Source organism: Capsicum annuum, chromosome 12 (assembly GCF_002878395.1).
Source record: "Capsicum annuum cultivar UCD-10X-F1 chromosome 12, UCD10Xv1.1, whole genome shotgun sequence".
Taxonomy (NCBI): Eukaryota; Viridiplantae; Streptophyta; class Magnoliopsida; order Solanales; family Solanaceae; genus Capsicum; species Capsicum annuum.
Window position 1 is genome coordinate 82,603,688 of NC_061122.1, and position 26,376 is coordinate 82,630,063.

Here is a 26,376-nt window from a genome sequence, read left to right on the forward strand (position 1 = left end):
ATATCACATGATAGATGAACGGGCTCTTATTCACCTTTTATAATTTTTAGATTTTGAGGGATCAAATCCCAATATTAGTTGGTCCAACCAACTTATCATGAGAACAATCAACATTAAAAGTTCATGAAGAATTTTTTAGTTCTTCAATATATGTATAATACTTACTATACACATTTTTGGGATATCGCAATCGTTCATGTCAATTTATGAACTTTTGTGTTAGTAAACTTCAAGTTTACCATGACATGTACCTTTTACTTTAGTAAATTTTAGATTTACTATTACATGAATAAATTTTAGATTTACTACTTTAGAAGTAGATTTCAAAATAACTCTTCTCAATTATTCAGCCTCTTCGGAGGTGAGTTGTATTACCATCACAATCAAGTGCACGTTTGTATTAATAAGCTTAACTAATTATTAGCACATTCACCACAAGAAATGGATTTGTGCTTATAACAATCGAAATTCTCATTTCCCATAAATAAAATATAATCGTGCTTTAGAAATATCAAATTATGATAACTTATAACCTCTCTCATGATATTGCTATTTCGAGAGCAAATCGAGGCATACATATAGTGTCGAGAATTTTTCTCTAACATATCTTAGAGAGTATATCGTATATTGATACAACATTCACTTCAAGAGTGGATCAATTTTTCTTTTTTCAGACTTATCATATATTGCTACCACATTCACTTCTAGGAACGAGCATAATCAATGGAACAAATTTCATGATTTTTCATCAAAATACATTATTTTGCCTTAGCCATCATAATATCATCAATATGATGCATTGACATTCAAACTCAACGTCTTATCCATATAAAGGCGTTTTAGGCATAAATTGATGGGGCTTGAATCCAACATCTTATAATCATGATGCATCAGGACTTTAACCCGATGTTTGATCTTTTTTATGCGATGAAACTAAAATTCACCATCTTATGCTCAATCAATAATATAATGGCCAAATGTATATTGAAAAGTCAATTATCCAATAATATAAAATATATAAGCTTCTAGCAAATTTGACCAAATACCTTCTAATGGTTAACAAATTAAACATGAAATATTATAAACAATTTGGTTGTTAAAGTGTAAAAGAAACTTAAAAATTAATTAAACACAATAACCACAATGACCGTATATACACTTTGGGCCATCCTTATCATGAATGGTATGTTACTGCTACATTCATATGTTTTGTAATTCAATATATACTTACCGGGGAATAGTCTAGATGATCATTATTCTCTTTCTTTAGCCTCATGATTTTCTCCACTGAACGATTTGTTGATTTTCTCAAAGAAGAGAAATAATTTCACTAAATTGGCTAGAGGCTCGTGCTGATAACGTATTATGAAATATAAAGTAAGAATAACAAAGAATAAATAGAGAGAAGATGAGAGGTTTCTTTATTTCTTTTGAGGGGTAAGAGATCATAATATTATTGAGAATACAATGAACAGAACCTCTCTATTTATAAGGGTAAAATACTATTAGTTTCTCTCTAAAAATAGATGCTTCATATGCTAATAATTAATCAAATAGATCTCATCTATATCTTAATGGACATTTACTAAATGTCATAACAAAAACAAATTTATTTGGCAGAATACATACGCAGGTCCCTCAAGTACGCACCATCTTTCACTTACGTACCTCAAGTGGTCATTAGTCCATTTTGGCACCTCAAGTGACCTTCAAGTGTTGCCACTTTGACACTTTTTACTGAGTTGACAAAGTGCGTGTGACACACGCATTGAAGGCGCGTTTAGGTGGTATTTTCATAATTTTTTAGTGACATTTTCGTAATTTTTATTTTTCTTCTCTTTTCTTCTTCTTGTTCTTTCTTCAATTCAGTAACTTACCACCATTTTTTTCCTTAACACATCCTTATGCTAAGATGGTCAAATCAAGAATCTTACTCTTTTATGAAAGAAGAAATCAAAAAACAAGAATGATTAAATCAAGAAATAAGAATGCTTAAGAAATAAAGCTAAATAAGTGAAGAAAAATTGAATTTAAACAAAATTAATAAAAAAATTAAAATCGAAGCATAAAAATCAAGAAAAATCAGTGAAGGAAAATTGAAAATCGAAGCAAAATTGATGAAAGAAATTAAAAAATAAAGCTAAATCCGTGAAGAAAAATTAAAATAAAATCAATTAAAATATTTAAAATTGACTGATGGGGTGGGTGGGGTAGGAGGGGCGGCGGGATGGGAGGACTGGTGGGGTAGGGTGGGTGGATTGATGGGGTGGATGAGGTGGGGGTGGAGGTGGTGGGTGAGTGGGTGGGATGTTTGAAGAAGAAGGTTGGTGGGGTGGGTGGGTTAAGGGGATGAGTATTTTTTATTTAAATTAATTATTTATAAATTATTTGAGTATTTTTTTATTTAAAATTAATTATTGGGAAAAGGGGGTGATTATTGATTTTTTTTTTTGGTTTTGCCAATTTATTTTGGAGCACTATCTAATTATAGGGTAATTTTATAACGGTAGATTTCACCGTTAGTCCCAAGGCTTTGAAATACAGACCATGAAGTCGGGTGTGATTACTGCATATACCCCTTCTTCTCCAACCACCGTCACACTCATCTCCGGCAATCTCCGTGCTAAAACGCCGATGTTTCCCTCTTCCTTCAGACTCAACTACGGCTATAAATTCTCCAGCTTCTCCCTCACAATTTGTTCGTCCAAATCATCATCATCATTATCCACCGTTGATTCTGCCGGTGCCGAAACAGAAAATCAAACATTAGATGGAGAAATTTCGTCGCCTGAGGTTAATGAATCGTTCAATGTTGAAATCGGAAGCCCTAAAATTCGACCAATTTTTGTCTCTCCCAAATTAAGCTTAAGTGACCAAGCTTTCTTTCTCTTGGCCTTCATTGCTAGCACGGTACTCTTAACTATCTTCTTTTGTTTCGTTAATATTTGCGATTAAAACAGTGATTACATTTTTTTTGTCATTTTTTTTCTGGAATTTGAATAGTATTGTGATTGCATTTTTAAAGTGTAAATACATTTTATGAGATTGGATGTTTGGTAAATGCAGACGTCGGTGGCTTTCACCAGTCTGGTAGTTGTAGCTGTACCGACACTGTCTGTGAGTTCTCTTCATCTCTTGCCTGGCAATTTCTTATTACTTTGATTTGAGCGTTCTTAGTTTTCTTCCCTTATATTGAGGTCGTATTGCAAGGGTGTTTGCTACTCTTTCTGTGTATGGCATTTATATGTATAAACTTTTGCGTGGAACTTACATAAGCCGGGCATCTCTGGTAGTAATTAGAAGCTAAGTGTGTGTTTGCGGTAGAAGGACTGGTTCTTATGCTACTATGAATATGATTTTAGGGATTCTGTGCGATTGTGTGGTGAAAATGCCTTGCCATGATATACTGTATAAATGTTATAATTGGATGCAATATAAAAAGTTATGTGCGATCCTTGTTTTGAGAAAAGAAAAACAGTTATGTGCAAACCTCCCTATGTTTGCTTCAGAAGCTATTGGTTTTGTTTCCTTTTGGCTTGAGTGAACAAATATTTTTCTGAGATGACAATGTTATTGAAGATTGCTCAAATTCGTTTAGTAGTTAGTTTAATGCTATGAGTCGTGGCTCCATTGAATGTACAGATACATTAAATTTTAAACTGAAAAGGGTCAAAAATGCCCATAATGTATTGAAAATGGTTTATGTTTTCCCTTCTTCAACCTAGTGGACTATAATTTCCCTCAACATTAATTTTCCGGTTAAAAATCACCCTCCTTCTACCTATTGGAACACATTTTCCCTTAACGTTAATTTTGGAGCCAAAATGCCTCGTCTTTTAATGGAGTTATGGGGATTTAATAAATCAGTTCCACCTATATAATTAACGTCTTTTAATGGAGTTATGGGGCTTTAATAAATCAGTTCCACCTATATAATTAAAGTCCTACTTATGTCATCGTATAATTCCATTAAAAGGAGTGTTACTTTTAACCGTAAAGGGAAATTGGGGTCCAATAGTGGAAGGAGGGGCATTTTTAACTCGAAATTAGCGTCAACGACAATTATGGTCCAATAGGAGAAAGGAGGGCTAATATTTGAACCATTTTCAATATGTTTGGGGCATTTTTGACCCTTTAAAAATGTCATAACATGTTAGAAGCCTTCCCATCCTTGTACATCTTAAAACAAAGATAGTTTAGCTTTCTCTTCTTTCACTTGCATAGTTTAGCTTTCTCTTCTTTCACTTGCATTCATTTAGGGTGTAAATAGTCTCTAGAAGGTTCAATAGTCCTTGAGAGATAACACTGTGCTATACAAGCTCCAAAAGTGTCATCATAAGATCCTATAGTTATTTAATTTGCTGGAATATGCTATATGTTGATTTTCTAATTTTAGTAAAAAAATGATAACGTATGAGTACACATATATTGTGGTCTACATCAATTAATTTATGAGTCGTCTTACTTGAGTAACCTCTAAGCATTACAATGAAGAGATTGAATGACAATGAAGAGTTTGTTTTATAAAGTGATTAGGCAGCTAATCAAGATCAAAACGGATGTCATTGTGTTACCCAAGGGTGTGGCGCAGTGATCAATGAAGTGGGAGGAGAATCATGCGGTTTTAGGTTCGTAATTCTTCCTCTCTGCCTAAGTATTAGTAGATAGAGTTATCCGGTGCTTGTGGTGGTGGGAGGTAGAAGGTACCCGGTGAAATAATAAAGATGTGCACAAGCTGCTCCAGACAACACCATCATCAAAAAGGAATCACATTTTGCTTAGTGAAAGTTGAAAGTTCTCAATCAGACTGCATCATTCTCCATGTCGAGTTAATGCCCAAGTAAGCTAAACATTGTCCTGATCTGACTCCCCACCAACTGCCCTAACGTAGATTTGCGAATCAACTACATCAAATGCTTCTATAACTCGTACCAACTACCTTGGAAATGAAAATTCTTGTTGGGAGCATGAAAGTTATCCAGTAAGCAAGATCAAGATCTTTGATTGATGTGCCTAAATAAGGTTGATCAAGTTTAACTGCTTTAAGCTTACTCTATACCTTAATTAAACTGCCGCGCTCTTAGCTTGAACCTTAATGAGGCGTCCTTTGTTTGCTCTTGGATTGGATTAAGCAATAATCCTTACTATGGAAGCAGACCTTGTCGTTCCTTCTCCCTTCAATGCCAGAAGATAAGTACATTGGCATTGAAACGCTCTTTTAGCATGTATGTAGATTACTTGGTCAATTACCTGGTTGCACTAGTAGTAGTCTCATAGCCATCTCTTTAGCTTTCTGTCATTCCTTCTTGTTAAAACAGAAAATCTCTCTCATTTTAAAGTAGAGCTCTTAGAGTCCTACTTAAAGTTAATGATAGTTCTTTAGCGAAAGAGTAGAGCTGAGGGAAAAAAAACCTGCCTTCTTACAAGATATGGGAATAAAGGCTATTATCGGAACTGACCACCTAAGTACTAAGTGACCTTAGGGATAATTTTAACCTTCCCCTTTGAATCTTGAACTTACCCTTCGTGACCTTCCGCTTTGTCCTCTCCATGTCACCCCTGTGCTGGCTGTCCTCTAAACCATCTCTTAGTCATATTCACTTTTTTTTTTTTAAACTATTGTATTATTTTTTAACATAGCTTCATAAGTCATAGCAACCTTAAGCTCTTTATTTATTGTTTCAAAGTTTGACGCAAGGCTGCCTTTTTTCTGTATTAGACCTTGCTGATTTTACCAAGATTGTAATATAGTTAAAGATTATTGGTTGGTGCTTGCAATTCATTTTTTTCTTTGTATTTAAGATAGAATTTCTGAATTTTATGAAACAAACATCATGTCTAGAAACTTGGTTCTATCTCTAGTCCTTATATTTGTGATTTCAACTTAGAAGTTTATAACCGGATGTTACACTATCTAACACTATCTGCCTACCAGTCAAACCCTAAACACCTGTTCTTACACCGAGGCAAAAGAAAAAAGTTTTCTTCATAAAAATCGGAAGGATTTGCACCTAGTGAGACGGAAGACATTCTTTTCGTGGTGCTTGTGGTGCATTTGTGCTTGATACAAAAATAATTGTCTTAAAGATCTGCTCTTCTTATTCAAAGGACAAGTGGAATACTCATAGAACTTGGGTCTTAAGTTTTTGCATATCCCTTTTCAGAAAAGGATACTTGAGACTAACACAAATTATTAACATCACGGCCTATAAGTTAGGAATTTCAAGGAAAATGCTGATTACTGTGTGAATGTGGAACCAATTTCTCTCTCTCTTTTTTTTTTTTTTTTCAATTCATGTGGAGCCGATAGTTTCAAAATGCCTTAGTTCAACTCATATGAGCTTTTTCTGTAGGCGATGCGTAGAGCTGCAATATCTCTGTCAAAGTTGGCAGATACTGCTCGGGAGGAGCTTCCAAGTACAATGGCTGCTATCAGGCTGTCTGGGATGGAAATCAGTGACCTTACACTGGAATTGAGTGATTTAAGGTAACAATTTTCCTCACTCTAAAGTGGACTGATCAGCTTCTCGTAGGATAAAACTCACTGAAATTCTTTGAAGATGTGAAATATCTAGAAGCGAGATAGTTTTGGTATTCCGAAGGGAATAATCATTTCCTAGATATCTCAATGGCTAAGTTACTTCAAATTAATACATACTTATTATGGTTTATGATTTAAAAGCTAATTCTTCATGTATTTTGGAGAGAGCCTTATGTCGTGTTGACGTATGTAATTCGTGGGATCAAATCTCGTAGACAGAGACTCTCAATGTGATGGATATTAGTATGAGAAACTAAAAGAAAAATTTGGTTAGTTCGTGCTTTATACGCCATGCTGCTGGTTTTGCAATATAATCTGGTGTGCCATATTTTTAAGAGCTTCAAGAGAACTAATATGACATTCTGCAATACATGTTGGAGTTCTCCAAATTATTAAGTTATAGTTAGGGGTGTCAAAATGAACCCAAATTGAGTTGACCCGCCCAAAACTTAATGGGTTGGGTTCAAGATAATTTGTTATTGGGTAAATCTCAACCCATTAAGCCACAAGCCATTTTCAAATTGGGTTCAAATGAGCCCAATCAATCTCTACTTCAACCCATTTAATAGAAAAATTATTTTCTTAATGAAAGTAGGGAAAAAAGTGAAAATGTGTCTTCCCACTCTCAAAATCACCACCTCACCTCACCCCCACCTTACCCCAACCCCACCACAAGCCAACTTACCCCCCCCCCCCCCCCCCCCCCCTAAATAAATTATTTTTATTTCTTAAAAATCACTTTATAAATTTTCGTCTTGTCCCCACCCATCTCATCACCATTCCCCCTTCCTACCTCGAACCCCCACCCTACAACAACAACAACATACCCGGTGTATTCCCACTTAGTGGGGTCTGGGGAGGGTAGAGTGTTCGCAGACTATACCACTACCTCAGAAGAAGTAGAGAGGCTGTTTCTGATAGACCCCCGGCTTAGAATCATTAACAGTATAGCAACAAAACATAAATGCATATAAACTTATACAGGCAAAGTAAACTACCGCTAGCCACAAGATAGTACTAGTGCCACAAGATACTACTTATCCGAAACCATAGACAACACACAACCCACAAACAAGAAACTTCAGACACAAATAAGGAAGGCCTCCTACTGCGACCGATACCCTCTCACCCCCTAACCCTCTACCCTAATCCACATTCTCCACACCTTCCTATCAAGGGTTATGTCCTCTGTAAGCTGTAACTGCTCCATATCATGCTTAATCATCTCCCTCCAATATTTCTTCGGCCTACCTCTACCCCGCCTAAAATCATCCATAGCCAGTGTCTCACACCTCCGCACTGGAGCATTAGACCCCTTCCTCATCACGCGCCCGAACCAACGTAACCTCACTTCTCGCATTTTGTCCTTCATCGAATCCACTCCCACCTTCTCTCGAATAATCTCATTCCTCACCCTATTCTTTGCTGGTATGACCACACATCCAACGCAACAACCTCATCTCCACCACCTTTAACTTTTGAATGTGGGAGTTCTTAACTGGCCAATACTCAGCTCCATACAACATAGCCGTTCAGACTGCCACTCTATAGAACTTACCTCGCCCGCTTCCAAATTGTTTTTTAAGAATTTTTTTTTTTAAATTAAATTTCTTTTAAATTTTTTTTTACCTCAACCCCCATCCTAAAACCCACCCTTCCTCCCCCCTGACCCTTCCCTAAAAAATAAATTTTTATTTTAAGAAAACTGAAAGGGAAACAAGAAATTTCTACCACCATATTTTTTTACTGTTGACTGCCAGTGTTAATATTCAGTAAAATCTCAAGTCGAAATTAGTCGTTTCTATTTTGAGATTGGAGTAAAATTTGCATTTATATATAGTATTATCTTTTTCAGACTTTACTTTATAAAAATACGTTGAATATATTATTGTAGAATTCTAAAGATATTACTCATAATTAAAGGATATGACAGAAATACAAGGTAACAGCAAGTGAGAGTAGAAAGTTACGGTTTTGGTAAAAACTCGTCTCATGAGTAAGCAGCAATAACAGTTACAAACACCGAATAAAAATAAGAAGCAATCCACATAAAAACACCAGAAAGTTAAAGCTCATTTTCTATAAAAAGGTAATTGTTTCTTCTTCCCCTTTATTCAAAGACCTAGATCATAAGGTGAATTTTACCACCGAAATTTGAGGAAATTGAGCTTCATAATTTCTGTGTTTGCATGTTTTAAGTTTCATATATCAAGTGTTTGCTTCAGCTGTTTCAGTATTCACATGCTTTTTGCACTGAATTCTATGTACGCCTTGTATTTCGATTTGAGATTTTTTATTTTATTTTTTGTAAGAAATTGAGTTTCGGTGCTGAAATAGTTGAGATGTAATATTAGGAATTCGTTTACATCTTTGTCGAATTAATTGTATCTCATTTAGATTCATATGTTTTTGCATAAAGAAAATGAATAAATCTCAAAACGAACAAAAAATCAGGATCTGAGGTATTGAGCTTCGTTATTTGTGTGTTTGCATGATTAATTATTTAAATTTTCATGTATCAAGTTGTTCGATTGAGCTCCGGTTGCTTTTTGCTGTGAATTCGGCTTGTATTTCGATTTGAGATTTTTATTTTTTTTCTAAAGCATTGAGTGTTTAGGTGCTGAAAAAGTTCAGATGTAACAGCGCCAACACGCTGAATTATTTTACGGCATTGTCTAATTAATTGTATTAAGGATGTGGATGACAAAGTTTTCGTGAAGGAGGGTCGTATTAGAAAGAGATAACAGTTTTACTTCCATAAGCTCCTGAACGAAGGAAGGGATACTAGCATTGTTTTGGGGGATTTTTAGCATTCCGAGAGGTTTTCGCGATTATGGTTATTGTAGGTGCACTAAGTTTGAGGAGGTTAAGGGGGCTATTGTAGGATGCGCAGAGGTAGAGCGATGGGGCCAGCCGACCAGATGAGATTCCGGTGGATTTTTGGAAGTGTACAGGAGAGGCTAGTATGGAATGGTTGACTCGATTGTTTAACATAATTTTCAAGATGGCGAGGATGCCTGAAGCTTGAAGGTGGAGTACGATGATTCCGTTGTATAAGAATAAGGGTGACATTCAAGATTGCAACAATTATAGGGGTATCAAGTTGTTGAGTCACACTATAAAGGTTTGGGAGAGGGTGGTAGAGTTGAGGTTGTGGAGGATTGTTACTATTTCTGAAAATCAGTTTGAATTTATGTCAGGGCGCTCGACTACTGAAACTATCCATCTCGTTAGGAGACTGGTGGAGCAGTATAGGGAAGGCCTATGATAAAGTTCCCAGGGCGCTTGGGTTAGGACTGGGGGAGGGGACTCGGAGCACTTTCCCGTCTTGATGGGGTTACACTAAGGATCCACGCTTAGCCCGTTTCTTTTTGCCTTAGTGATGGATGTTTTGATGCGACAAATTCAATGTGAGGTGCCTTACTATTTGCTTTCAATGTGAGGTTACTGCTAGGTGGGGGTCGTATTCCAGATGTCCTATGGCTTACCTCTTATCTCATATTGCGCTTATTTACTTTATTTTCGTATTACTCTGATTTCTATTTTATTATGTCTTATTCCTTTTATGTTATGCCATCCATCATGCTTCATGTTTCATTACGCTCCTGTTTACTATTCTCTATCTTGAGCCGGGGGTCTATTGGAAACAACCTCTCTACTTCTTTGGAGGTAGCGGTATGGACTGCGTACATTTTATCCTCCCCAGACCCCACTTTTGTGGGAATATACTGTGTTTGTTATTGTTGTTGTATTTTTAAAAAAATTAAACTTTAAAGAAATATTCTTACCCCACCCTCACTCCCTACCCACCCACCCAACTTTTCAAACCCTACCTAAGTTTTCTCTCTCCCCGGCTCTCTCTCTACCCTAAATTTCCTTTTCCACATCGTCACTAGCACGCCGGAGGATCTAGCGTTTCAGCCTGCTAAACTCCGGTGACGACGTAAGGTGCAGCAACGCTCAGATCCGGTTAAAAAAATGGACTAGACGATGACCGGTGAACAGATTTCCGGCAACAACAGGATACTCCGGCGGTATTTCTGGTGACACTCGGCGGCCTATTTTTCAGCAGCTCTATTTGGGCAACTCAGTTTCGACAGCAACTTTGCCGTAACCAGCAAACACAGTGTCGGGTGACATCTGAACCTATTTCTTTACCTACACTTTACAGTTTAGTTTCCTCGTATAGTTTAGTTTCCTTGTATTGTATTGTTTTATCTTTTAATTTTTTTTTTTTTTTTGTTTTTCTGCTGCTGGCTTCTTGTGACTATCATTGTTGTGTGGGTCTAGCTAATTAGGCCGGATAGCATCTTTTTTTCTTGTACATATCTGTTGTTCGCCTACTGTTTTTCATACTGTTGCTTTCTTTGTTTGTCAGTCAGTCTGTTAGTCTGTTTGGGGCTTTGTTACGATCATTGAGTAGTGGCTGTGAGGGTTGTTGATGAAGTAGGGTCATGATCGAGGGGATTGGGTGTGGGGGGAAGTTTTGGGAGGGGGGGTAGAGGGGGGAGTAGGGGTGGGTGTGGGGTCTAGGATAGGTGGTCAGGATGGTCCCGGGAGGGGTGAAAAAAGTAGGCGAGAGGCGAGAGAAGATAGGTTAAGGGTAGGGTCTTGGAACATAGGGACCCTTCAGGGTAAGTCTGTAGAGTTGGTGAAGATCCTTAAGAAGAGGAGGATTAATATTGCATGCGTTCAGGAGACTAAGTGGGTAGGTTCTAAGGCTAGAGATGTGGATGAGTACAAGTTGTGGTACTCTGGCAGTGAGAGGCATCGTAATAGAGTGGGCATCTTAGTGGATGAGGAGCTAAGAGGGCAGGTGGTGGAGGTTAAAAGGGTCTGTGATAGGTTGATGACGATTAAATTGGTCATTGGGGGGTTTACGCTGCATGTGTGTAGTGCTTATGCGCCGTAGGTGGGCCTGGAAGAGGAGGTGAAAGCGAGTTTTTGGGAGGCTTTGGACGAGGTGGTGAGAAGCGTGTCTAGCTCGGAGAAGATTGTCATAGTGGGGGACTTCAATGGGCACATTGGTATTGTCCCGGGAGGTTATGAGGATGTGCATGGAGGGTTTGGTTTCGGCGACAGAAATGGTGAAGGGGTTGCTCTGTTGGATTTTGCGAAGGCATTTGGGCTAGTGGTTGTGAATTCGAGCTTTCCAAAGAAGGAGGAGCACCTGATTACCTTTCGAAGCGCATCAGCCAAGACTTAAATTGACTTTCTGCTGCTTCGGAAGGGGGATAGGGTGCTTTGTAAGGATTGTAAAGTTATCCCGAGTGAGCATCTTTCGACTCAGCACAGGCTTCTGGTTATGGACTTGTTTATCAAGAGGAGCAAGAAGAGTAGGGCCGGAGTGGGTCACCCCAGAATTAAGTGGGGTGGCTTGACGCCAATTAGTGCGCTAGAGATAGAGGAGAAGGTAGCGGGAATGAGGGTGTGGGAGTGTAGGGGGGACGTGGATGTTATGTAGGACAAGGCAGCCAACTGCATCAGGGAGGTGGCTAAAGAGGTTTGGGGGTTTCAAGGGGTCCTGCCGATCGACATAAGGGTGATTGGTGGTGGAATGATGAAGTTAAGAAGAAAGTAGAGATTAAGAAGGGGGCGTATGTTAGGTTGATTGAAAGTAAGGATAAAGAGAAACGGGTGAATAGGGAGGTCTACAAAGTTGCTAGGAAAGAGGCTAAGTTAGCAGTTATGGCTGCTAAGATAGTAGCGTTTGAGAGCTTGTATGCTGGGTTAAAGGAGAAAGGGGGGAAAAAAAAGGTTGTATAGGCTTGCTAAGGCTAGAGAGAGGAAGGGTCGTGACCTCGATCAAGTGAAGTGCATTAAGGGGGAGGACGGTAGAGTTTTGGTGGAGGATGTTCACATTAAGAAGAGATGGCAGGAGTATTTTCATAGACTTTTAAACGAGGAGGGGGACAGGGGTATTGTGTTAGGGGAGTTGGAGCGCTCGGAGGAGAGTCGAGTTTTCTGTTATTGTAGACGTTTTAAAGTGGAGGAGGTCAGAGAGGCTGTTCGTAAGATGCGGAGGGGTAGAGCGACGGCGCCTGACGAGATTCCAGTGGATTTTTGGAAGTATGCTGGTGGGGCAGGCTTGAAATGGTTGACTGATTTGTTCAACGTCATTTTCAAGACTGCGAGGATGCCTGAGGCTTGGAGATGGAGTACGGTGATTCCGTTATATAAAAATAAGGGTGACGTTCAGAGTTGCAACAATTATAGGGGTATTAAACTTTTGAGTCACACTATGAAGATTTGAGAGAGGGTGGTTGAACGGAGATTGAGAAAGGTTGTGTCCATTTCGGAGAATCAGTTTGGTTTTATGCCTGGTCGCTCGACGACAGAAGCAATCCACCTGGTGAGAAGATTGGTGGAGCAGTATAGGGAAATGAAGAGGGATTTACACATAGTGTTCATCGATCTAGAGAAAGGATTTGCATTCGGGTGAGGACGGCGGGAGGTGACTCAGGGCATTTTCCAATCAAGACTGGTTTGCATCAGGGATCGACTCTTAGCCCATTCCTTTTTGCGTTGGTGTTGGACGTGCTGACACGGAGGAATCAAGGTGAGGTGTTGTGGTGTATGTTAGTTGCGGATGATGTAGTGCTGATTGACGAGATGCGGAGGGGTGTGAATGAAAAATTGGAGGTTTGGAGGCAAACCCTTGAATCTAAGGGTTTCAGGTTGAGTAGGTCCAAGACAGGGTAGTTGGAATACAAGTTTAGTGACTCGTGTATGGAGGACGGTGTGATGGTGAGGGTGGATTCTCAGGATGTTTGTAAGAAGGATAGTTTTAAGTATCTTGGATCTATGATTCAGGGGAATGGCGAGATTGATGAGGATGTCTCTAAATGTATTGGAGCAGGCTGGATGAAATGGAGGCTCGCCTCGGGAGTGTTGTGTGATAAGAAGGTACCCCTTAAGCTTAAAGGCAAATTCTATAGAGACAGTCCGTCCGACCATATTGTATGAGCTGAGTGTTGGCCAGTTAAGAAATCACATATTCAAAGATTGAAGGTGACGGAAATGAGAATGTTGCGCTGGATGTGTGGCCTTACTAGAGGGATAAAGTTATGAATGAGACTATCCGGAAGAAGGTGGAAGTGGCTTTGGTGGAGGATAAGATGAGAGAAGGAAGGTTGAGATGGTTTGGGCATGTGAGGAGGAGGGGCACGGATGCCCCAGTTCGGAGGTGCGAGAGGCTAGCTTTGTATGGCTTCAGGAGGAGCAGAGGTAGACCAAAGAAATACTGGAGGGACGTAATTAGGCAGGACATGGAGCTATTTCAGCTTACTGAGGACATGACCCTAGACAGGAAGGTGTGGAGGTAGTGGATTAGGGTAGAAGGCTAGTGTGAGCGTGTGGATTGTGGCTAGAGGTGTTAGGAGAGTTTGGGTGTGATAGGTGTTTTAGGTCTGTGAATGTGTGTGACTACTACATGGGTATCCGTTTTCCTTATTTTTTATTACATATTGTTCGTAGTTCTGTTATTTCCTTTTCTTGGATATCTAGTGTTATTATTTCTTACCTTTTATTTTGTTAGGCTACCCATCCATTTTTATATTTCATTATGACCTTGGTATATTATTCTATATCTTGAGCCAGGGGTCTATCGGAAACAACCTCTCTACTTCCTCGGAGGTAGCGGTATGAACTGCGTACATTTTACCCTCCCAGACCTCACTTTGTGGGAATACACTGGGACTATTTGTTGTTGTTGTTGTTGTATGTTTTTATTGTTTCAAAAGGAAAGAAAACTTTCAACAAATATAGTTTCTTTTAATTTAGGTTTTAATAAATAAGCTAGTAATTTTAGTAAGTTTTTTAGTTACATATATTTTTTTTACTACCCTTTTAACTTTTAAATATTTTGAAATATAAAATAAGTAATTTATATTTTATTAATTTATTTTAAAGCATTTTTTTTTTTTAAAAAAAAGAAAACCTTATCCTAACTTCCCTATCCTAGCTGTCACGCACTATTTTTACCCATCCCCTCTAAGGGCTGTGTTTTTGGAAAAAATGGTTCTTTTTTTTTTAATTAAAGTGATGTTTTGAAAATGAGATTATTTATTTTATAGACTCGTCACTTGAAATTAAGTTTGGGTGTTCCAAGTCACCTTATTGAATCCTTAGTCAAAAGAAAATGACTCTTTACTATCGGTACGCGAACTAGAAATCTGTTTAAGGAATTCTATTAATCAAGGGGAAGGTGTGGGGCATCCCTTGAGTCTCGTAGTTTTAGCACGATCGCTTTAATGATTTATGTTTGGCTTAAATTAATCTTTTGGATAAGAAATATTTGTTAGCTTAGGAATTACTTATATCCCACTTTTATTTATTTTGAATTTATTTAAAACTGTCTTATTATATAAAATGTGTGGCTTATCTGTAGCAGTACTTTTCAGTCTTACCACGATTATTACTTAAATTTTCGGTTAAAAACAACCAAACTCGTTCTTGTTAGGTAAATGACTAAATTAGGAGCTTAGTAAATCTAAGGCCTAACACGCTATTATGTATTGATTAATATCAAAGAAATTAATAAGTTAAAAACGTGAAATTAAACCAACAGCACTTGAACATCAAATGTTTTTCACTAAATAATTATCTAATACTCAATAGATCAAACACTTACAGTTTTACAAATTAATATTCGATAACAAATTATTATGTACTATAAATTATTTTACTCTTCTAATATCGAAACAAACAAACAAATAAATGAAAATTCATACGTCAATCTAACAATAAAAGACATGAGTAATAATTATTCCCCCACCAAAAATAAGGAGTAAACTCATTAAAATAAGCATTAGATTGACTCTAGGCAAACAAAAACGGTACCTAACATTTTTTACTAATCAATATTAAAAATATTTTTGCACTAACTAATTACTTTGTGTTTGAATAGATTCTCCGATCTTCGTGAACACCAAATTATTAGTAGTAGACTAAACTCAATATTTATGTCCATTTTTACAACAACGTTAACTCATTCCCATAACTCACTCTTTAAATTGCTTAAACTAAAACTAATGCTTAACAAATATAGTTTTGTTTCTGGAGTTCAACTAAGAAATAAAAAATTAAACTGTTAAATGAGAATAATATTGGCATATACTCGATAATTTGCATGTCTAAATTATGACATATTACACCTAACTTACTCGAAATCTCATAGAATTAAAATATGAACTTAATTCATTTAATAAAGGGAAAAGGGTCAAATTTACCTCTCTACTTTGAAAAATTGGCTAAATATACTCTTCGTTATACTTGGGAGCTAAATTTACCCTCAGTGTCATACTTTAGGGCCAAATTTACCCTCGATGCCAAATTTACCCTCGATGTCATACTTTGGGGCAATAATTACCCTCATTTTAAGAAACATTTCAACTGTATCCCTCCTTTAATAGAAAATTCCAAATCAACGTTAAATTACTTATTTTTTTTTCAAAATAAATCACATACTAATCTATTTCGCCCGATTCAATCCATAAAAATACATAAACAAATATACCCCTCCCTCAATTCTAATGGTTGAATTTTTTCAACGAACAAAAACACTTCTCTTTCAACATGCAATACTGGTAGGTTGTTTACAAATGAAAAAAAATAAAATGGAATAGGATAACGTAGAAGCATGGAACTAGAAAAAGTTCTATTACAAACTCTGGTCCTGTTTAGTTATGTTCAAATTTCAAATTTTGGTATGCAATTCTATGTAAATCTAGACTCTAGAATCAGTGAATAAGTTTTCTAAGCCAAAAAATAATGAGAAATTTGTGCAGATCTAAATTGCATATAAAGACATATGAATGAAGATATGTCACAATTGACACGTAGGGAGACCTCTTAGCTTAATCATCCAGAGAAATATCCTATGGGTCTAATCTATTGCAATTGATTGTCAAGTGTCATTTTTCACGAGCTCTACACTTAAGCAAACGGATGAACTGAAAGAGGGGTATATTTCTTTGTATTTGCACGGATGCAAATGAATTTTTCATGAGCTATGCACTGATAAATATTTAATGTCTTAATCTCGTTGGAAAAATTTAACCAACAAAACTGAAGTGGGTGTATATTTATTTGTGTCTATTTTGTGGCTCGAGTCAAATCGGGCGGATTACATTATGGTGTCTTTTATTTTTAAAAAATAGGTCATTTAACGTTGATTTGAGTTTTTCTATTAAAGGAAGGGTACATGTGAAAAGTTTCTTAACAATGAGGATAAATTTGACCACAATATATGACATCGAGGGTAAATTTGACCCCAAAGTATGATGAAGGATATATTTAGACAATTTTTCGAAGTATGGGGGTAAATTTGGTCCCAAAGTATGACAACAAGGGTAAATTTGGCCTCAAAGAATGACGAAGGGTATATTTAGCCTTTTTTCAAAGTAGAGTAAATTTGACCATTTACCCTTTAATAACGACAAAATGTGATAACCAAATAAGGCATATTTGTAGAGGGGTAAATTTGACCATTTTCCCTTACAAAATGTGATAACCAAATAAGACATACTTGAAACCCGAACAACTTTGTTATATTGGAATTAGATTTCATACAATCCTGACATTTGAAATTATATCAAAGATAGTAAGATTGAGGACTACCTCTTGCGAAAATTAATTTCCACTAGTTAGCGTTCAAAAGCCACGAACTCAAAACCACTAATAAAACCTCAAGATATATATATTTTTGGGTTGTTTTCTGAAGAGGATCGCTCTGTTGATCTAGAACTTGGCTGCAATGTTGATGCAAAATTTTGAGCAACACTTAACTTGGGAGAGGATTTTTTTTTTTTTTGGACTCGATTGTGCCTTTGAAACCTACCAAATAAAATGTAATCTTTAGACTTCCTATTTTGAGCCTAAAACCATTTATGGGATGCCTGTATCTTAGCCTACATCATTTTGAGTGCATAAATGCACGTCCTTCTTTTGGCCCAACCTCCCTTAGCACACTGCTAAAGATCTAAGTCAGATGACATAGCAAAAGTTGGAGATGCACTTTAATTGAAAAAATCCATTTTTCTCAAAACCACCAACCATTAGGGGGGATGAGTAAAAATAGGGGTGTGACAATGAGATAAGATTAGAAATGAGGATATCCGAGATAAGGTGGGAGTGACTTCGGTGGAATACACGATGCGGGGTGCGAGATTGAGATGGTTCAAGCATGTGATAGGGAGATGCACGGATGTCCCTGTGCGGAATTGTGAGTGGATGCTTATGGATTTTTTTTGGGGGGGTTAATTTTGTATTTTATTAATAATCATCACTTGATGGACCAACCCACCATACAACAAAAATAAAAAACAGCCTAGTCCTATTCATTTAACCCGGCCCAACCCGGTATCCATTTATTGACAAATACAAATTGTAGGGTTTCCTAAAAGAACTAGTTTCCTAGTTCTAACCTTGTGTCTGCCTCCTTCAACCTTAGTGACTCCTTTCTCAAATCCGAGGTTCATCCTGTTGATGCTTTGGAAGGTCAATACTGTACCTCCTCTTGAATGCTCACCTCCTTCGAGCAAGTAAGTACTCCTTCGATTCTGTGCTTTACAATTTCTCATTCCAGCTGAATGAAGGTATTGCTTTTGCTACAGCTACTTTCCCCAATAGATGGAAAAAATTGAATGTTTTTGTTCAGCTAATATGGATTCGGTCTTCTGAGTAAAGCCATACCAACCAAGTATGTTGCCATCTTCTTGTCTTCCTTTGTAATTTCTAGATCTACTTGTCTTGACTTCTCTTTCTCTTGCTTGTATTCCATAGCTGTAAAAGGGATGAAGAAAATGAATTGCTGGGACCCACAATTGTTCAGCTTTCTATCTCCCTCTCAGGTTTATGTTGCTCCATCTAATCCATCGACCCTCCCATGTTGCTAAGGAACCTTTGTGATGGCTGTAATAACTTAGAAATAGCACATGAACTGCTATAAATGCTACTAACTCTTGTATATACATTACATGTAAAACATTCAGTTTAAATTTCCTTTTCCTCTTTATCCCTTGACTTGCATGATCCTCAAGTATGGACTCTGCCATTTGTCACTGTTTAGGATAGCTTTTCCTTTACTCTGTAACTGCTGGTAATTTGTAATGGTAAAAGCACCAATATCTATGGCCAAATTTGCTTGATGATCGGCCAGTTGATTACCCTCCCTGAATATGTGTTGATACTGTACTTGCTTATTTTTCATAAATTTGTGAATTTGTTTGACTGTGTGCTATATTCCATGGGCAAGGTCATTCACCTGTTAGCACTAACACCTTCTGCATAAGTAGTGAGTCCATCTGAAAGATAATCTTATTGTGCTGAGATTGTGTACCATGCTTAGCTGCATAGAAGATTGCATAGGCCTCTCTGCTTGCATACTATTAGCATAATATTGTGGTTCTCCTTTAGCAAATAAGACATCACCATTCTCATCCCTTAAACAAAATGCATATGAGCTTCCTCCATCTTCCCTTCTAACTGCTCCATCTGTGTTGTACTTAACCCATCCCTCCTCTGGTGCCTTCCATAAGACTTTAATAGCCTTAATTTTCATCATTAACTTGCCCATCTCCTTAATTATATTTGGCCATTCATTTGGAAATCCAAATTTGGTTTTCTGACCTTCAACAACATTCTCAGGTTCGTTGTAACATTGTATGGTATCCTCAATCCTGAAGTTTCCTTGTTATCATGTTTTTTCCTATTCCTTCTCTTCCACAACTCCCATAGAATAATGCTAGGCATAGCAAAGTAGTATGGTTGTTCCCTCCCTTTTACTTCAGCATTCCACCAACGTAGTATTGTTCCTCTCAATGTCAGATGTTGAATATGAATACCTGCAAAAGAAGAAAAGTAGGACCAGGTCCTATTAGCATAGAAAGAATTCCCAAAGACATGTGCTATTGTCTCCACTTCTGGTTCCTCACAACACCAGCACTTAGAAGGACCTTGCAATCCAAATCTCCTTGTTAGAAGGACCTTGCAATCCAAATCTCCTTGTTGTATCATTTACTGGGACTCTCCTTCTCCATAACTTCCGCATGAAAAAACATATCTTGAAAGGCAAACCTTTCACCCATATCCTCTTGAATGTGTTATCAATACTTTCCCTATTCCTTATATACTGCCAAGCTGATTTCACTGTAAACAGACCTTTTGGTTCAATACTCCATATTGTCCAGTATTACCCTTCTTTTGATGGAGGTACCACCCTATTAAGAATATGATCTGCCATCTCCTCTGTGAATAATACTCTAATCAGCTGTTCATCCCACTTTCCTTCTCTTACCAACTCCTTTACCTGCTTATATTGTTCATGCTCCCCTTGTCCTCCTTCCATTATGGAATACAGATCACCTTGCTCAGTCCAGTTATCTAACCAGATATCAGAATTTCCTTGATTCAGTTGCCATATAATAAGATGTTCCACTAAATCCCTGGCAATAAGCATCTTCTTCCACATTTGAGATCCACCTGCACCAGTTTTCCACATGACTAGTTTTGGATGCTCTTTTTTGCAATATTTATTGAACATATAGTCCTTCCATATTGACTTTGTGGTCCTGAAATTCCACCACAATTTGCAAAATAATGCCATAGAAATATCACCAATCCTTCTAAAACCCAAGCCACCTTCATCTTGTGGTAAACATACTATTTGCCATTTCACCCAATGTCTTACCCTTTTCTCCAATTTTACTACAAAAAAAATTGAGCTATTATTTTTTGAAGAATATTCAACACTTTCAAGGGAGGGTTCATCACTGATAAACAAATGTATAGGAGTACTTTGCAAAACATGTTTAATCAACACAGCCCTTCCTCCATAAGATAACAATTTTCCTTTCCATGACTGCACCTTACTAGCAATTTTATTCAGTAATTGCTGATAATAACCCTTCTTCCTTCTCATATAAAAGATTGGACATCCTAAGTATATGAAAGGGAAATCTCTTCTCATGATGCCAGTAGCAATATCTGCTATAATCCTTACTCCATTGGATACTCCTTTGTGCACATAAATTGCACTCTTTTCCTTGTTTATTTTTTGCCCAGAGACTTCCTCATATTTATCCAATGTTGTAGTGACCAACTGCAAAGTCTTCACCTCAGCTTTTCATAGGATTATCATATCATATGCAAAAGCCAGATGATTCAGTTTTGGACTTCCTCTTGGCATCCCAAAAAATTTAAAATTCTTATTCTGCATCATCTTCTTCAATGACCTTGACAACACCTCTGCTGCTATGATGAACAATGTTGGTGCCAATGGATCCCCTTGTTTCAGTCCTCTTGTTGACCTAAAAAATCCTTTTGGTTGACCATTCAAAATAATGGAATACCAATTGTTTTCCAGTAATCTGAAGATCATGTCTATCATCACCTCTGAAAAATCAAATCCCTCAATACCTTAGTTAAATACAACCACTGCACTCTGTCATATGCCTTCATCATGTCTAGCTTCATAACCATGTTAGGTGGTTTGCCTCTCTTTCTAATTTCAGCCACAATCTTCCGAACCACTAGAACATTTTCAGCAATACTTTTTCCCTGAACAAAACCAGCTTGTTCTGGTGATATCAATTAAGGTAGTATTCCTTTAATTCTTTCATGAACTATTCTTGAAAAAATCTTGTTCACAAAATTACTAAGGGATATAGGCCTTATATCAGAAAAAGTATTCACTACTAACTTTTTTGGTATCAATACCAAATTTGTTTGAGTAATGAATCTAGGAAGATGAAAACCACAAAAGAAAGCAGTTACCATTTTATGAATGTCTTGCTTAATAATCTCTGATGCATCTTGATAAAATGCTCCTGTCATTCCATCTGGTCCCCCTGCACTATTTCTATTCAATCCCATGACAACTCTGATTTCTTCCAACTCTGGTAGTCTTATAATGTCCTTATTCTGATCTTCTGTCCCAAGCTTTGGTAATTCATCATAGAGAAATCTTCTGCATTCTGTTGCTTAGTAAACTGATCCTGGAAAAAATTAACTGTTGTATCTGCAATATCTTGTACATCTTCCATCCATTCTCCCTGCTCATTTTGAATTCTATTAATCCTAAGTCTGCTTCTCCTTCCTTTGACAATAGTGTGAAAAGACTTGGTATTCCTTTCTCCATCCTTGAACCATTCATATCCAGCCTTTTGCCTCCAAAAATCTTCTTCTCTCTTAAGTTGCATGTTTAATTCAACATGAGCCTTAAACAAATTAGTTCTATTTATTCCACTAGGATTCTCTTCAAACTGCTTCTCTTTTACCTTGATAACATCTTCCAGTGTAGCTATTTCCTATTTCCTGGAATATATTACCAAACTGGTCTTTGCTCCACTTAGCTAATGCTGACTTAGTGTTTTTCAATTTCTGTTGGAACACTCTAAATGGATTACCTTCAATCTGAGAAGTCCAGCTTTGTTTGATCACCTCCATACAAGATTCCTCCTTGAGCCAGAAATTTAGAAATTTAAAAGATCTAACTATCTGCTCACTCTCTACTCTGCATTGGATCAATAAGGGAGAATGATCTGATCCACTCCTGGCTAGATGTTCCACTTCCATCCTTTGGAATAAATTTTGCATTCTATCATTGCACAGAACCCTATCTAATCTCTTGAATATGCAATCTTCATCAGTTCTTCCATTCCACCATGTGAATTTACTTCCTTTAAATTGGATTTCTTCCATATTACATAAATTAATACAGTGATTAAAATCCTGTATCTCATTAAATGTAACAGGTAGTCCCCCCAACTTTTCCTCATCAGTTCTTATCACATTGAAGTCCCCACCTATTATCCATGGCATTTGATATGAATCTGACAAATCAACTAATGAATCCCACAGTGCCAACCTCTCATTAGCACGACATTTTGCATACACTAAAGTCACTAACAAAGATATACCTGCATTCTGATTGGCCAACTTCAAAGTTAGTTCCTGGTCCTGGTCTTCATCTTTTAAAATACTAAACTCCACATTCTCTTCAATAAACACCCAGATCTTTCCAGAAACATTTAGAACAGCATGCTTCATACCCAGCCTACTTCTATACTCCTCAATGTGCTGTCCACCTTGAAAAGGTTCCATAAGCACAATAAAATAAAACGGATATCTTCTTTGCATTGTTATTAGTCTGGTAAAGGCCTGCTGTGTGTTAGAAGCTTCTTTTATGCATTGTTAATGATTTGTCATCAGCTACCTTGGTACTTTCACCTTTTTTTTTTCTTCTTATTTCTTCCTTGTTTCTCCTTCAAAGCTTCTACTTGCTTAGGTGACATGTCTGCTGCTTTTGCAACTTGATTGATGTTTTATTCCAAGTCATTCTCATCAAGGTTTCCTTTGTATTATTACTACTTTCCAGCAGATTCTCAGCCTGCATTACTATTGGTTTAATCCCCTCTAGTATCATCAACTCCTTCAGTTCCTCATCATATACCTGCATTTGCATGTTTTCATCTGTTCTGTTTATGCTCCCTTTGTCTGCATTCTGATCATCTTCCTCTTCCTGCACATGCTGACTGCTAACACTTTGTGATTTCTTGTCATTCCTGCTATCTTCAATCTGATTCTTGTTATGATCTTCTACTCCTTTCTGATCCTCAGGATAGTACTGAATTATTTGTTGCTGACATTGGGAATTATTTGCACCACTGATTCCTTTCTCCTGCGTAGCTTTCTCCTCAGCTGTTGTAGTAATATCTTGAGCATCCTCTGTTCCTTTGCCAAAACTTTTAGTAACCCATTCTTTTGTGCTCATCTTTTCTCCTTCCTGTTGACCAGCCTTAAGAACCCCCTCTTCATCCTTGTTATTTTGCTGCTTGTCATCCTCACCTTCTAAAGCTTCAAATGCATTAGAGGTCTTCACTTTTTCTTTATTCTTATTAACCTCACCCATAATATGACCATACCTGTCCTTCTTGTATCTATTTTTCCTTGTGAGCCACTGTTGATTATTAATTCTTCCTCTTGCTACATTATCTGGTTTCTGTGTTTGATTCCCCTGCTTGTTATTCTCTTTTTCCTTATTGATTGCCACTGCTTCCTTTTGTTCTTCCTTTTGCTTGTCATATAATTCTGGGTGCTTATTCCAACAACTTCCTTCATCATGTCCTTATAGACAACATTCAGTACAATACTTTGGCATATAATCATACTCAATGTGTACCCATTTTGATTTAATTTCTCCTGTAGATTCATTCTCCTCATTAATTCGGATCCTTTGGGGTAGTTTTGCTACTAAATCAACCTCTACTTTCACTCTTGCACAGCTGGGTCTAGTGGGATATTTAGTAGCCATATCAACTGTAAGAGGTTTGCCAACTGCTGAAGCAATAGAAAAAATTGCATCTTTGGCAAAAAAGTTTGGGGGTAGATCTGGCATTGAGATCCAAGCTATTGCCACTGTGGTTTCAACATCTGGTTCAAACCATGGATCCCATTTCAGCGTCCTCATCTGCCAATATCTATCCATGGATCCAATGTAAAAAGCTGTTGTTGACAATAATTGAACATAGTCCTCAAACGCTTGCAACCTTATTAAAATATGCCTTTCATCCATAACCCCTATTGTGCATCGACTCTTGATCCCACATTGAGATGGAATAATTTTACGTAATACTTCAATTTGTGGCTTATCATATGAGAATTTACCAATGATAGCATACTGAAGATTCTCCTGAGGTTTTTTGCACTTCTGAAGTCTTTCACGTAATTGTAGGCTCCCCATGTAGCATAATAATTGGTTTAGGTGGAACCCTAATGTTAATAGAATCCACCCCTTTCGATTTCAATAAATCTGCATATTTTGTATTGCCTGCTCTTTTTTGGATGGTTTGATTACGATCCTCTACACTCCAATTGTTGTTATTACTGTCCGGTGGGATAGCCCCACCGGCCATGGTGGCCTTGATGGAATGAATGGATGAGTCTAGATTAAAATTCTTATCGAGAATATCTTCGCTACCTCGCACAAGGTGGGGGTAAGATTATCCGTACACTCCACCCTCCTAAGATCCCATGGAATAAGTTGTTTGTTGTTGCTATTTATGCCATTAATTATGGATCAAATTAGCCTATGGATGGATTTAGGAGAGGTGGAGTTAGATCGAAGACATATTGGGAAGAGGAGATTAGACTGGATATGGCACGGTTGCAGCTTACCGATGACATGGCCTTTAGATAGAAAGGCGTGGCAAACATGTATTAAGGTAGAAGGTAGGAGGACGAAGTGCGTCCATGCTAGTAGGTAGGAGTGTTGTCCTTGTTAGTGGTTGTAGGGCTACGCTTGTAGTTTCTTGTACGTGGATTCTTGTTGATATATGTTGTTTCAGGTAGATTGCTTGTAGTATTAACTTATGGTAGCATTGCTTTGTTACTAACGGTTGTTGTGTACTCCTTATTGTCTTTAGTGCCTCTATTACATTGTATTTTGTCTTGAGCCGAGGGTCTCACGGAAATAGCCTCTCTACCTCACTTCTGAGGTAGTGGTATGGACTGCGTACACTCTACCCCTCCCCGACCCCACTGTGTGGGAATACACTTGGTATGCTGTTGTAAATTCCTGGAGTATAGCTGTTAATAAGAATAGGAAAAAAGAACAATGTAAAGAAATGTTAAGATATCAACTAAGAGCTCATGAAAAATGTGAATTAAGAAGAGACCATGTCAAATTCAAAAGCAACTCCTATAACACATTGAGACAACCTAAAGTGGGAGGTACAGGTGCCCGGTGGAATTGCAGCTTGTGGTTATGAAGGCTCATGTTTTAAATATCAAAATATCTAATCAGTCAAACTCGAGGAACCTGGGCAACAGTATTTCGGAAGCTTTAGGCCATTTCTTTTGTGGACAAAATGTAATAAACTTTGAGACTCTTTCGTGAGGCAGAGTCTTGGGTAAATGTATGAACTCATGTCCATTGTCAGATCCATAATTTTTCTTTAAACTGCACCCTTTGCCCATCGATTTTCAGTCAGTATGTTTAAGCTACGACTCAATGTATGTTACCGAGAGTAATGTTGTTGTTTTTTGTGATGCTCAGTCAAGAGATAGCTGATGGTGTCAACAAATCTGCTCGAGCTGTGCAAGCAGCAGAAGATGGAATCAGACAACTTGGGTCTCGTGCTCACCAGCAAACAATGTGTATGCTCTCTAATATTATTCCTTTCAGAAAGGCAGACCATGTGATTTCTTCCCAACTGAAGAGCTCTACTTACTTTCTGTTTGATTGTGTCAATTAGCAATGATTCAGGAGAGAGCAGATCTTCCTGTCATATCTTTGCAGCCAGTTGTAACTGGGGCAGCAAAGAAGACTTCTTATGCAGTTAGCCAAGCCACGAGAAGATTCATGAATATGATAACTGGAGGTGAACTTGGCTCAGAAATGGAAGACGACAGTGAATTTGATCCCGAAGCTTAGAGAGCACTTCTACACTAGTTTACTTGAGTAAAAACATGTTTATATGTTCCAAACAAAATCTTGAACATGAACAGCACATGTAAAAGCAATGATTCAGAACGTTTTTCAGTAAATATTAGCCATCTTTCAAGAATGAGATAGGCAGCTATGTCTTTTACGCTTGATGTGTCGGAAGGAGAGTTTTTTCTGCTCGATTTTGCGCTTGAGATTGTCAGAACTGCACAGCAACCATGGCTCAATAGTGAGTTAATTTGTTCAATTTTATTTTTAAGCATTTGTCAAAAACAATAAGGATATTTTATCTTTGCACATCGTGAAGACGTGAACCACAAATATTTTTTAGAATATGCTAGATATGAAGTATCCAGAGTAGTACGAGAATGATTTTCAATGTTAAATG

At 37.5% G+C, this 26,376-nt stretch overlaps 1 protein-coding gene across 2 annotated transcripts; it reads left to right on the plus strand.

Moving 5' to 3' along the window:
- Window positions 1-2,457: 2,457 nt before the first annotated feature.
- On the plus strand, window positions 2,458-26,109 carry LOC107850713. Of its 2 annotated transcripts, XM_016695431.2 has the most exons (5): window positions 2,458-2,910; window positions 3,067-3,117; window positions 6,354-6,487; window positions 25,599-25,699; window positions 25,798-26,109. In XM_016695431.2, exons 1-5 carry the CDS (start codon window positions 2,548-2,550, stop codon window positions 25,974-25,976), a joined length of 828 nt encoding a protein of 275 aa, XP_016550917.1. In that variant the 5' UTR covers window positions 2,458-2,547; the 3' UTR covers window positions 25,977-26,109. The 2 variants fall into 2 exon arrangements, with proteins under 2 accessions (XP_016550917.1, XP_016550918.1); XM_016695432.2 differs by lacking the exon at window positions 3,067-3,117 and having other exon boundaries at window positions 2,497-2,910.
- The last annotated feature ends 267 nt before the right edge of the window (window positions 26,110-26,376 follow it).